General features: G+C 44.7%; 1 protein-coding gene across 1 annotated transcript in view; it reads left to right on the top strand.

Moving 5' to 3' along the window:
• Positions 1-328: 328 nt before the first annotated feature.
• CACNG3 (calcium voltage-gated channel auxiliary subunit gamma 3) overlaps positions 329-14,199 on the top strand; it is an 84,066-nt gene continuing 70,195 nt past the window's right edge. Inside the window, exon 1 of the mRNA XM_008697155.2 lies at positions 329-539. Within this exon, the coding sequence (XP_008695377.2) occupies positions 329-539 (211 nt within the window). The remainder of the gene's footprint in view (positions 540-14,199) is intronic.

Below are 14,199 nucleotides of genomic sequence, written 5' to 3'. Positions count from 1 at the left end.
AGGCTCCGGAGCCATGCCCTGCACGGACCCTCATCTTTACCAAGCTCCTGAGGAATGAAAGGAATCCAGGGATCCTCAGAAGGCAGCAGTGATGTGGACCAACCCCCTGGAGCCTGCACCCTTCCAAGGGCCATAGGCGACCAAGGGAGCCGGAGAGAGCTCCAGACAGGAAATCCCAGCTTTCCTAAAGTCTCTGTGGATGCTGACAAAAGGAGACCCGAATTTTTGGAAGAGCCTGCCCTAGGTTACCCAGCTGCAAAGTGATTTTCCCCTCTGGCATTGAACCTACCCCTCCAACCCCCAGCCATCCAGAGTACCATGAAGAATTATGAGGATGTGTGACAGAGGTATCCAGATGTTGATCACCACTGTGGGAGCCTTCGCAGCTTTTAGTTTAATGACCATTGCAGTGGGCACGGACTACTGGTTATATTCCAGAGGTGTGTGCAGGACTAAATCTACAAGTGATAATGAAACCAGCAGGAAGAATGAAGAAGTAATGACCCATTCGGGGCTGTGGAGGACCTGCTGCCTAGAAGGTATTTACAAATTCCTCTCAATGGCCCCAAATAATGCAGTTTCTGATATTCTGATATTCCAGTGGGTGTTTGGGGAGATGGAGGCAGTGTTGGGGAACGAGGAATAGTTTGAATTATTGCTGAGAATGTGCAGATGTCCAGATTGTTCCCAGCAAGACTAATGCTGTGTGGGATGAAGAGGTTGGGTCTTGTTGATTGTTTTTGGTTTAAGCTTCATGAGATGAGATTTTGTGGCACTCTAGGCAGCTTCTGCAGTTGAGCAAAGTCTCCAAATCCAAAATTCCTAAGCATATTGTGAACTGCTTTGATCTGTGGCTTGTGATGGGGTCTTTGGCTCTGCTTAAATTGCATTTCAGTGGGGGAGGGGGAGGGAGAGGGAGGGAGAAAAAGAGAGAGGAAGGGAGGGAGAAAGGGAGGGAGGCAGAGGTGGAAAGAGAGAGAGAGACTGTGACCTAGGCTGGCACACTCTGAGCTATTTCCTTATTTCTAACATAGTCTTATCAGTTTCTTCTGAGTTTGGTCTAAGTAGATATTTTCATAAACTTGCATTGCCAACCAGACTAACATATGTGAACCCCTACACACACACACACACACACACACACACACACACACACACACACACATTTTAACAAAACTTCCATATTAATACATGTTTCCCTGTTTGGGATCAAAACAAAACTGAAGTGTTAGTATTTGGTATCCACCTGTGTTCTTTCTTAAATCATCTCCAAACTCAGCAAATATATTTTCATGACATTTGCATAAGATTGATTCTCCAAAATCACAGCTTCTAATTTTAAAAATTGAGAATTTGCTCTAAATTGTAATGAAGAGGACAGACCAATTTTTAGAATGTCAAGCTCTTGGGTAGCCTGTCTCACTATTAAACTCGCTTTCACTACACCAGAAGTCACTCTCAGCAGCACTGGGCAATGCCTGAATGTCAGTGGTAGTAAATAGAAAGATAGAGAAGAAAATCAAAGCTCTTTCGAGCTTATGTGCCTGAGGGAAGGAAGGCACTGGATTAGAGGGGCAGAAGGGAGTTTTCTCAGGCTTCTGAGGAATCTGTGAAGCTTGTCACAGTGATGAGCAAGGAAATCTGGGTTTCCTATATGTTCCCCTCCCCTGTTTGCCATTGGTTCTCCATGCCTGCATCCCACTGGCTGGCATTTGTCAGGGCTTTTTGAGAACTTGCATTTATGTAAATGACTTAGGAAATCATGCTATGACATCACTGGCTAGTGTAATATTGCATCATTCCCTGGCCTTCTTCCCATGTCCTGACACTCTGAGCAACTGCTCTCCTGACTAGCACTACTACAATCAATTCTGTTTCCAACACAAATTTGCAACTGGTGGGAATCCCAGGTAGGAAAAGACTACTTTAAATGCAACAAGGATCATTGCACTTGAAGTCAGAAGACCTGGGTAATGCTGCAAACTCTCTGTATGACCTTGGCGAAGACATTTACCTCATCCAACCATGGCTTATCAATCTGGGAAATGATTACTTTGGAATAGGTGATCATGAATTAGCACTATCCAAAGCTCTTAGTTTACCCAGTGTACTGATGGAAATTTTAGAACAATTCTTTCCCAAACATTGACAAAAATCTAATATTAGTGATCATTGGTCATCAGATATGGTGAAGTCATTTACCTTGGGGAAATTCCATAATTTTCTTTCCTCTATTGACAACAAAGAATTGAATTACCTTTTGTAAAGCTGTGAGCTGGTGGATGTTTTGATGTCTACATGGTTCTAGGGATGGCATAAAAAAATCTGAGCCAAATAAGGTATATATGTAGACCATGTTTCAGTTATTTCCAGTTCTTCTGCCTCTTGGAACAAAACCTGGGAATGTACAATTAAACACCAATTTTGGCTTCCTCCATTAGGGCCTAAAATCCCTAAATCCTTGCTCAGAATTTCTCAACTGATGGTTTCTCTTTTCTCCAACATCATGTCCTACACCCACAGTTTGTACAAGGAATTGGAACCCCACCCAGGCGTTCTGTGGGCTTAGTGGGAGAAGTGAGAATTTGAATCAAGATGGAACTGGTTGCATCTGAGATATGCTCTTGGTCAGGTGAATTCTTTTGAGAAAATTTGTTGCAGGCTTCATGCAATTTGGCTCAGCCATATTTTTTAAAACATTTTTTGAAGTATTAAATACAGTAACTTTAATGAGTCACAGTGAATTTTTAGCCGTGTGTACACCCATGGAACCAACACCTAGCTGGGCCTGGCTGGCATCCGAGCCATATATTCACGTACTGAATATATCAAGTGTGCAAGGAATTTTGGGAACCTCTGATTTCCTGCATGCAGTAGGCAGAACACATCCTCTGGAATAAAGATGTATCACCATCTCTCTCAGTATCTCCTGTCTCCTAGAGTCTCAACATCCTCATTTTTCTGGTCCTTTAGTGTCAAAAAATAACTGGAGGACTTGCAGCTCAGTTTTCCCTGATATCCAATTAGAAGAGTCAGTTCATCTACCCTTTTATAAGAGCCATGAGAGAATGTGACTATTTGGTCCAAAAGAGAATGCTCAGGAGAGACATGACAGCTGTCTGCGAATATCTGAAGAGTTGTCATATGGGAAGGAGATTTGAAATGTTCTCTGTGGCCTCAAGGGGGTAGAAGTAAGAGCTAGAGGAAAAACAGGTTTTACCTCAATACAAATAACCATGCAGTGGGGAATGGGGAGCTTTAAGTGGTATGGGTTCTCCACCAGCAAAGATATTCAAGAATAAGGAAACTGCATCAATGTTTCCAAACTTGGCTAGTCATCAGAATCCCATGAGGAGCGTTTTGAAAAAAACAGACTATTAGGCCTCACAACTAGATTCTCTGCTTCCATACGTCTATGGTGGATCACTGGAATGAATTTTATGAAACTCCTCCAAGCAATTCTGATGTTAAAGCCAACACGTACTGAGTATTTACAAGGGGCCTGGCAACCATTACATGTGTTAAGAAGGATCACATCACTCAAAGGAGAGAAGGGCTGTTTCGAGTTTTCATTTCTGTAACTCACCAGAATGCCATTTATATTTAGCACTTACTCTGTGCTAGCACTGTTCTAGCAATTTTGAAAAATTAACTTTTTCCTCTTCAGAGGAGCTCATTGATGGTGGTATTATTATTATTATTGTCATTTCATAGGTGAGGAAACTGAGGCCTAGAGAGATTATATGACTTGCCCGAGGTCACATACCGAAACCCAGCAGACACTCCTTCACCTAAGCCACGTTGCTTCTCGGAGCATTTGCTAGACAACATTAATTCATGCTCCAGTGGATAGGTTGCTACTGGTACAAACATTAGCTTGTGAGAATGCCCGGACACATGGGTTTCTCCATTCAGAAGCTCAGGTTCCAGAACACTCAGCATGCTTGTGCCTCGTCTGCAGGGGTGCGGGAGACATCAGACAGGCACAAACTCAGAGACGGCAGAGGACACGTTTTGAATGAAGAAACAATCGACCTATGTAGAGACACCCACACTCAGAAAGCCTGACTCATTATCTGTATCTGGAAAGCACGCAGGGCATTCACAAAGTAGGGCCCAACTTGCTGCGTGTTTTCAATAGCAGCATGTGGATTTGAATGAGAACATGTTCGATGTATGATTCCCCCATGAAGGAGACCCCTTAGAGTGCTAGACTCCAGCAAAGTAATGTATTTATGGAGTGGAAAGACCCCGCTGGCCTGGTAGCAAGGAACCCTGAGCGCTCACCGTATTTCTGTCACTACCAGTTAAGGGAATTATGCATATTCGTTTCCTCTTTTGGGCCTTAGTTTATCCAATTCTGAAATGAAAGCTGCAGATAAGATTAGGGAATGAACAGGGGCGCCTGGGTGGCTCAGTTGTTAAGCATCTGCCTTCGGCTCAGGGCATGATCCCAGGGTCCTGGAATCGAGCCCCGCATCAGGCTCCCTGCTCCTCTGGGAGCCTGCTTCTTCCTCTCCCACTCCCCCTGCTTGTGTTCCCTCTCTCTCGCTGGCTGTCTCTCTCTCTGTCAAATAAACAAGTAAAATCTTTAAAAAAAAAAAAAGATTAGGGAGTGAACGAATCCCAATGTCCATGTAATGTAACAGTTGAAACAAGCAATTCACTGTCCTCTTAACTCAATTCTATGGGGGGGGGAGTCACTGCACTTGAGAAGATATATGGTAACTGAAACATGGTCTCCGTGTAGGGGGTAACAGAGAATGGTGGGGACTGAGGCAAACCGGAGAACACAAGCCCCCATCCAAGGGACAATTACTATGTGACATGAGTTGATATTTACTGTGGGGAAACATGTACCAAATTCATCCCAATATTCCAGATATTAAAAGCCACATGTAAAATCTCTTGATTTTTAAAATGTGGGCAACTAAATTAACTTTTTAAAAAAGCACTGCCTGCCAAGCCAAACTTGCCTTGTCGTTGAATTTGACCCATGCGCTGCCAGTTTAAAGGCCCATTTAATCCAAATTTCTGTATTTCCATATGTTATTCCTAAATTGTTCTCCATTAGTCAATGATCACTTTTCCAATTCATTTAAAAAAATGCTGACTAAGAAAATAAAGCCCACTTAGCTTTTAGGACAAGGAACTTAAAATGATGGAAAAGAGTTTCAATAAACTGCTATTTCTGCTACAGATGGGCCTGGATGACATCAAACATCTGGCTGAAAAACTGAAAAAAAAAATTAGCCAGTCATTAGAAGTTCCCCCATATTTCCAAATCTCCAGATGGTTGACTTTTTCAGCCAGATGGGGTTGCAGCTTTATTTATGTGTTCAGAAGCCTTCGGGGAAGCTGCAAAGATGTGATTAAGGACAGAGATAAGAGAAGGACCTAACAGTGGTTGAGTATTTCCTATGTGCCGAGCCCTGTGCTGGGCACATGCGGTAACTCATATACCTTTCATATTTCCTGTCTCCCTCCAGTAGAGGATAAGGCTAGGGACCCTTGTCTGGTGGGAGCACTGTTCTATCTCTACAGCTTAGAACAGTACCGAGTAGCCACTTCTGCTCCTCTACCCCTACATCTGAGGCCGCACCTTCCCTTAGACGTGGGTGCAGAATGCCCTGACTCTCTTCCCTACTCTTGACCTTCTCCCTGTTCCTTTCCCTGCATGCTTCCTCTTTGCCTCTAAAGCCCCAGAGGCAAATAGAGGAGACAAGTGGACTGTAATCTTAAGGCAGAATGTGGGTGACTATGCCTGTGTTTGTGGGACCAACCAGGAATGGGGAGGTGGCAGAGGTTGAGCTGTGAGCACGATAACATTCAACCAGAACATGTCTGCATAGCCATATTGCTTGTTAAAATGTTGAAATACTTTCCTACTTCTTGGTAAACAGCATCTGGCCCAAGTCCCCCATCCACCCTCCCCCTTCCACCACAACTATAACTACCCTAGCCTATTCTGGAACCTCCCAGACCTCTATGAGATCTGTCCAGTAAAGGGTTAAGACCTGACCCAGCAGGTGGCATCATGATCCTGACCCAGTGCTATGGAAGCATCCATTCTGACTGGCTGGTCTCATGTCCTACCTGTGATTAAATATTCTGAATCTTATTCCCGTTTCTATCGTTGACCTGCTCTTTTTCTTCTTTCCTCAAACCCAGCCCCCTACCTTCTGACTCTTAAGATTCTACCCATTTTAAGAAGTAGATGATTTGAAAATAATTCTGTTTACTTCATCACTTGAAATTTTATCTTCTGGATTAGGAAAAAGGCAAGTGATCTGCATTCCAAGGTTGGGTAACCAGTGTGGGTTATTAACATGGTAACTAGTATGGGTTCCCAGTGTGCATCAAGAAAAAATAAAACAAGAACAAAAAACCCACAAAAAAGATGACTATGTCATTTGAATGTTTTCTTGGAGCGGTGTCTAACAGTCTTACCAAAGAGGTCATTGGATTCTTTGGAGGCATGTAATTGTGTTTGACTTAGTTTTATTATAGATAGAGGGCCAGTGGTATAGTTAGGTGCTTATTTGTAGAAAACTTGGAAAGATGCACATAAGTTTGCTCATTAGAGGTGCAAATGATTTCCGTTCATTAGAAGAGATAAGCTCAAATGTTGTCGATTTATTGCCCACCCTCTAGGACATGAATCAGTTTTACATCTAATTTGACAATCTTACTTCAGAATTTTTTTCCCTGAAAAATATATATAACATCCTCCTTTGAACTAGCTTTGTCATTCTGCTCGTTCTCTCATTGATGAGTTGAATTAAACTTGACATGAGCTCATTGTATATTTTAGGAAAATTATGTTTCTAACTATTTAAAAATTATACTCCGACATGTGGAAGCACCCCCAGCGAAGCCAATGATTCTGAGGGTACAGAGAAGCCCCCAAAACGCCAATGTTGTTTTGCTCCATCCACACGACCCTGCCAGAGCCCCCTTTTTCATTGTAGGAGCAAATGGGCCTTTAATCATTTATGAACTGTTCTCTGACCACAGAGAGTATGGGATAACAGCAGGGGTCTTGAGGTCAGGTAGACCTGGGTTCTTACCTGGATCCTGCCATTTACTGGCTGCGATGCCTGGGGAGTCGCCTCACCTCTGAGCATGAGCTTCCTTACGTGTAAACTGAAGACACACAGTAACAAACACTCCCAACTCTTTCCGTGCTTCTTGTGGTTCCTTTTTCCTTCATACCTCTAAGTAATACATTGACCAGTAGTCCTTAATTCATCCTTTTCAGACAAGAACTATTTGCAAAGACAAATGATAAGCTAGCTTTCTCATGCCACCTCCCTTTCTCCCAAAACTTGTGGTTCTTCGGTGAGTTACCTGTGGCTCCAAGAGGAATCATTCCCAAAGATTGAGGGTGCCTGCAAAAAAAAAGAGACTGGCATCGCATTCCTGGGTTGGACACTGCTTGCGTGCCTACTTCTGTAAGGAGGCTGAGAGAGGGAATGGCAATGGGGCCGCCTTTATGGAATGGGGAGGTTCTGCTGGTTACGCGCATCTGGTAGTGAAGGGCTGAGCTTGAGCCCTTTGGTCCGCATCCCACCCAAGAGAGCAGCCCATTAGGCAAGAAGACCGTGGTCAGAGTTACATAACGTTCATGACAATGTTGCCCTACCCAGGGCTGCTGGGCTTAGGGGTGATGCAGGGGCTGAGAGAGGACTTCTGCCCCATTCCCCAAACCAGGCTCCTTGGCCCAGACCTGAGTCCATCCAAAGGGAGGAGGGCCTTTAAAAAATGTTCGCAGCGTACTGTATGGTTCAACTGCAGGTCCAGCAGCATGGGGCCATGAGTGCCAGTGATGGAAGCCAAAGAGGGATGGGAGAGACTGGATCAGACTCAGATATCCCACATGGGGGAGGGAAGTTGCAGTGGGAAGGCCCCCGAGGGTTCTCCAATCACCAATGCACGTGTCTCCAAAGTCAGTCAACATGTCGACCCCGGCCATGCAGAGAACCCTGATGATCAGTGTTAGCTGGGGGAGTAGTAACGACAGACAGGAAAGGTTTGCAAACTCTCCCAGCTAAGTGAGGTGACATTTTGGCCTTTTTTTTCTACCTGCTCCCTGCCATAACACACCAAAGGCGCTAGAATCTAAAAGAGGGATGAGCAGAGATAGCGCATTGCAAACTAGAAGTTATAACAGGCAAAAGTGAGTGGAAAGTTAGGACCTCCGCCCAAAATATCATTCAGGAAATGAGGGGTTGGATAGAACACAGTTGAAAGCTAAAAATAAAACAGTTAAACATTCATACCCCACTAATTTGAGATTCTTCAATAACTAGGGTATATGTCATCATGCTTTGTCTCTAAAATTCTGAAGTTGAAATCCCAACGGTGTATATCTAACTATGATACATAACCTGTGTCTCCGGGGTTGGCAAACTATAGCCCGTGGGCCAAACTCAGCCCATTGACTATTTTTGTACAACCCACAGGCTAAGAATATTTTGTACATTTTTAAATAGATGAAAAAATTACATAATATCGAATAGTTAATTTCATGGCACATAAAAATGACGAGAAATTCACAGTTCCACATCTATACTTCTGCATGTTGCCAATAAAAATTTTATGGAAATTTGTTTTCTCTCTTGTTATATATGTATAACATATAGTATCCTCAGTTTTGCTGCTTGGCCTGCAAAGCCTAAAATATTTACTGTCTGGCCCTTTACAGAAGAAGTAAAGTTTGCCAACTCCTGTTATATCTCACTGGAGAGGCATGGAGGAATCTATAATAACATTTTATTTCTAGAAGTACCCTTTGTTTTCCTGAGAATATTGGTTGTTATGGCAGTGGTGGTGGGGCTTTTTTTGGGGGGGGGTACTATTTGCCTTTATCACAGACTCTTCGTCTGACCAGGTATTCTATGAGTCTTCTCTTTCCTGGAGAACTTGCACTTAGTTCTTTGATCAGGAAGTATTTCACTTCTTGCTGAGACGTGGAGAGGTTGAAAGAAAGTCAGTGAGATCCTTCCCTCATAAAGGGCTCCAGGAAAATGCAGCCCCTGCCCAGGTGCACAGGGACTGACGTCCGTCAAGGCTGGCAAGAGGGGAAAACTTTGGGAGCCAGTCTTCTGATGGCAATGAAAAGAACAGGATGCTAGAGACAGGGGGAAGGGAGACTTGAACAGACATGGTCACCAAGTAGGTGAGGGTGAAGAAATGGATGCCCCCAAAAAGAGGTGGTTGGTGTTGGAAGTCAGGTAGAAATCATCTTCTGTTTGCTCCGCGGATGAGGTTCAATGTGCTCATGCAACCTCAAGACAAATATTATGGAAACGGGTGCTTTTATGGAGACAGAGTCATCCTCCAAAAATGTTCAGAATCACTAATGTAGAGCCTAGGGCAGAGGCAAAAGCTGGGATGAGCTGAGAATCACCCAAACCTAGGGGGCGTTGAAGATGCAAAAGTACGTAAGAAGTTCCAGAGAAAACCCAGTGGGTATGAAGAGGGAAAGTGACAAAACCCTAAGGAACACTGATACTTCAGGAGCAGGGAACAGAGGAGCTGGTGACAATTGGAAAGAAAGGCAGAGATGAAGAAGAAGTTATCAGGATTCGACTCCCATTTTAAGGGTCTACAGAAGCTTGTTCCAAAGTGATGGAGGAGAACAGTCAGGTCAAGACCAGCAGCTCTCCAGCCCGAGAGGTTTGCATGAGAGGACCCACATCCGGGGCAGGTCTGCCCTTCCTCCTGGAATCAGTAAGCTGGTGGGGTGGCCACAGAGATCCTGAGGGCTGCTTCCAGGAAGCTGCAGAAGGAGAGGCTGGGCCATGAGAACCCCAGAAAGAAGTGCCAAGGAAATAATAAATAGCTGACACAATGAACACCTTCTGTGTTCCAAGCTATGATTACCAGGGCAGACCAAGCCTTTATTTCTGGACTAACCCCCGAGCATTGATTGATTGATTGATTGATTTAACAGGCACATACTATATGCCAGTCACTGTTCTAAGTGAGCACTTAAGTGTTCAGATGATCCTTGTTACATCTTCAGGAGGTAGATACTGTTATTATCCCTACTTTACAAATAGGAGAACAGAGACCTGGAGAGCACACAGCTCTGTAAGAGGCAGAGCTGGGATTCCAACCCTACGCCGTGCTGCCTTTCATGACTATACTCCAGGCGCTTGGATAAGCACCTAGTGTAAACAGATGCAACTCATAATAGCCCCGTGTACTAAGTAGACCCGCTCCACTCACAAGGAGACTGAGGCTCGTAGAAGTGAAGTCGTTTGCACTAGATCGCCAGCTAGTGTGCCCCCCAGAAGCTTCACCCTGAACACCACACTGCACTGTCTTCATTGAAGGACCCGGGCCTGGTGGGCGGGTCTTCTCCAACCTGCTCTCTTCTTCTTCTTCTTCTTCTTCTTCTTCTTCTTCTTCTTCTTCTTCTTCTTCTTCTTCTTCTTCTTCTTCTTCTTCTTCTTCTTCTTCTTCTTCTTCTTCTTCTTCTTCTTCTTCTTCTTCTTCTTCTTCTTCTTCTTCTTCTTCTTCTTCTTCTTCTTCTTCTTCTTCTTCTTCTTCTTTTCTTTAAGATTTCATTTATTTATCTGAGAGAGAGAAAGAGCATGAGCCGGAGTGGGGCAGAGGGAGAGGGAGAAGCAGACTCCCTGCCGAGCAGGGAGCCCAAAGCAGGGCTAAACCCAGGACTCCAGGATCATGACCTGAGCCGAAGGCATATGCTTAACCAGCTGAGCCACCCACGCACCCCTTCAACCTGCTTACTCCTATGTCAAGGAGGGTTTGGTGTCAGTCACTGGCTCTGAGCCATTCAACAACTGGAACTTTTGTATAAAATAATTATCCCAGCCTCAGGGTGCCTGGGTGGCGCAGTGGTTAAGCATCTGCCTTCGGCTCAGGGAGTGATCCCAGCGTTCTGGGATCGAGCCCCCGGAGCCTGCTTCTTCCTCTCCCACTCCCCCTGCTTGTGTTCCCTCTCTCGCTGGCTGTCTCTCTCTATGTCAAATAAATAAATAAAATCTTTAAAAAAAAATAATTATCCCAGCCTTTCCCAATTTTTATTGCAAATCCAGCAAGGTCAGGGAAAAGAAATGGTAATGCTAACAAGAGTTAGATGCGGTAGCCCTGGGCTGCTGAGAAACGCCACCCCTGGAGATCAAATGTAAATTTTCTTTAAATGGCAACTCCAGTCATTTGGAAGTGAGAACAGCCGCGTTTCTTAAGGAGTTTCTGGTTAGATGCAAGGGAGCAAAGCGTTGGGGATTCTTGCATCTTCTACATTGGATTTGGGTGTCTGCAAACTTGGGGATGCCATTAGGTTCGTGGCTGTCTCACTTCACGAGGAGCAAACTTGGACACATCATTTGTTAGACATCTTTGAGCTCTTGACTCTGTGTCAGGCAGGAATCAAGTTCTGGTTTAGGGATCTGCAGCCTGATTCTCATTGGCACTCAGAGAGCCCAAATCATCTTTGAAGAGCACAAACACCCACTAGACACGCAACAGACCAATGCACCATGAGGCCTGGTTCTTGATGACCTTGGGCTTAGAGAGGCCAGAAGTGGGCACCTGGGCTGAGGTTGGGACAAGCAAAGCCTGACACCGTCTATCTACCTTTCGACCTGCATGTTGTAAGCAATATCATCAACTATCTTGTTGCCACCCAGATACACTACCAACCATATTTTGCTGAACCGGCACAGAGTAGGTGTTCAATAAATCTGCGCTGAATTTGTTGCTTGAGGGCAGGCAATTCAATTACCTTAAGCTTCTCCTAGTGAACCCACGCTAATCGCTACCAATCGCTATTCTGCTCTTCGGTACTTATAAACCACTTTTAAAATAATGTATCCTATCATCGCTGCCTTAATTGTTGGTAATTCACTAGCCTGTATTTGGAGGGAGTCTGACTTCACGGTCTTGAAAATCTCCACATCATTTGTCCATCCCTTATTTTCCATTTTTTCCTCGAAGGTTATCCAGAGTAGTCTGGGCACAAACTTGGGGAAAGACTAAAGTAAATACATGTTGTGTGGCCATATTGTGCGCAAATCCAGCAGACACTGTTTCTATTCCTTGCACTTGGCAGTCTATATATATTTGGTTACCTGCACGTTTAGGAAATGGAATCCCCACAGCTCTGCATTCTGTAGCATATGCTTTTCAGCGTCCTCAAAGCTACCTTGGAATACGATAATGTCTTCCTGTTCAGATGATTCCGAAAATCATGGGTAAATGTTGAAGCGTCTTCCCCCATCTCCACTTACAGAATCCTGCTGTCCCCTGTGCAAATTCATCTTGGCATACAGCAGGTCATAGAGATGTTTCATGTACAACAAATCGTTGTGACCCTTTGCAAATTACAGGACGGCAGAACCAAGTAGTTGTTGATCAGCTTAAAATGCCTTAAAATATATCCTCCCAAGTAAGTGTTGGTTTTTCAAAATAGTACTTTTCACCAAAGACAAATCTGGCTTGTGATCAAAATGCTCTAAGTGTTTAGAGAAAAATATAAAGATCAAATCAAGAGGCAACGATGTTAATCGGAGTCAGAGTTCTACTGCACAGCATAGTAATTGTTCTCCTCCGCTTTTTCACTCTCTGGTGAGTGATGGCTTAGCTCCCAAGCCCAGGGGAGATGGCAGGGTTAGGTTCCAAGAGATAATAAGGTCTGAACCAAGGAAAATTCAGTGTGGGCCACCCCTAAAGATGATTTTCCAGTTATGGTCCCTGGGGCTGTGCTGCAGCGCCATCCCTTTGGCTTCGGTAATGGACAGGCCCAACTCAGCACTATGGACTTTCTCCAAACTGTCCAGAAACTCAAAGATGCACTGGAGAGGGGGATGAGATTGTAAATAGTGTGATCAAGGTAGGCTTCCCTCCGAAGGCGATATTTAATCCCGGATATAAAGGAGATGAGGAACCAAGCCAGGTGTCTATTGGAGGGANAGAGCATTGCAGATGGGAAAAAGCAGCAAGTGCAAAGGCCCAGGGGTGGGTTATGGGTAGGGTGTTCAAGGAGCAAGGGAGTCACTGTGGCTGAAGAGGATGATGAGCTCAGAGGAGGGAGTATATCAGTTGAGGGGACTTGACCCCGGATCGTGGAAGGCCTTGAAAGATGTTGTAAGAACTCTAACTTCGAGTGAACTGGAAGGCTTTGGAGGTTTTGAGCCCAAGACTGACATGTTCTTGAGTTTGCCACGTCCAGGTCTTCTCAATGGAGTTATTTGCTGCTTGATAAAGGAATGTTTTGTTCCATGACCTCCCTTGCTTCTCGCAGGCAAGAACTCCCGCTCTAGTCTTTAAAGTTTTTGCCTCACCTTGCCCTGGTGCTTCCCAAAGACTAGGCACAGTGAAACAGCATCCCTTCACCATCATCTTCCTTCTTCCCCTGAAAGCAAGCCCATGGTCCCTTACTGTTTTCAGTATTGTATCTCTTTACTGTGGGGAAATGGGCAGATGACAGTGACATGGAAGTTTCTCATGTTTATCGAATCTTGCGAAGTTCTTAGACTTATCCTTCCCCATGGGCATTCCCTCCTAACTCAGATTCTCACCCTTCTCCAGCTCAGGCTGTCATCTTCTCCCATCCTGGTCCCCCTTCTCAGCCTGGAGATCCAGCAGGGGGATGTGAAGTGAGCGATTTGCATCTGGGGAAACTCCAGCCTGGCTCCCTGGCTCTTTAAGTCCTTACTGAGCACCTACTAGCCACTATGCTAGGTGCCGAGGATTCAGCAGAGAATAAAATAGACAAGTCCCCGTCTTTGGGAAGTTCTGAATTGTGGAGGGAGGATGCTGAGAAAGTGCCTCTAGGCGAACAGAGCAGGATACTCCCGGAAGAGGGAGTAGGAGTCCTGGGCTAGTCAGGCGGAGAGGAGGCTTGCCACAGAATGTTCTCTTAGGGGCTTGCCTGTCTCCAAGGGGTCTGGCCTACAACAGATGCCCATAACACATTTGCCAAACGCACTGCAAGGCTGTATAGGTTACCCAGAGGAGAACGGACTTCTAAGTGCTGGGGACTGGAATGGAAATAAATTCAGAGCTCCTGGCTTCCTATCCTTAAGCAGACGGGAAAGAAAACAGGACAATAGTCTACTTCTAGAAATCCATGGAGACAAATTGAGTGACTACACGTTTCTCTTGGTTTACATCTTTTTTTTTTTTTTTTTTTTTTAAATTTTTTTTTTTTTTTTTTGACAGAGA

This window comes from Ursus maritimus, unplaced genomic scaffold, assembly GCF_017311325.1.
Source record: "Ursus maritimus isolate PB19 unplaced genomic scaffold, ASM1731132v1 scaffold_2, whole genome shotgun sequence".
In the NCBI taxonomy this organism is placed as follows: Eukaryota; Metazoa; Chordata; class Mammalia; order Carnivora; family Ursidae; genus Ursus; species Ursus maritimus.
Note: the sequence above shows the minus strand (reverse complement) of the source record. Positions and strands in the feature narration are given on the sequence as shown.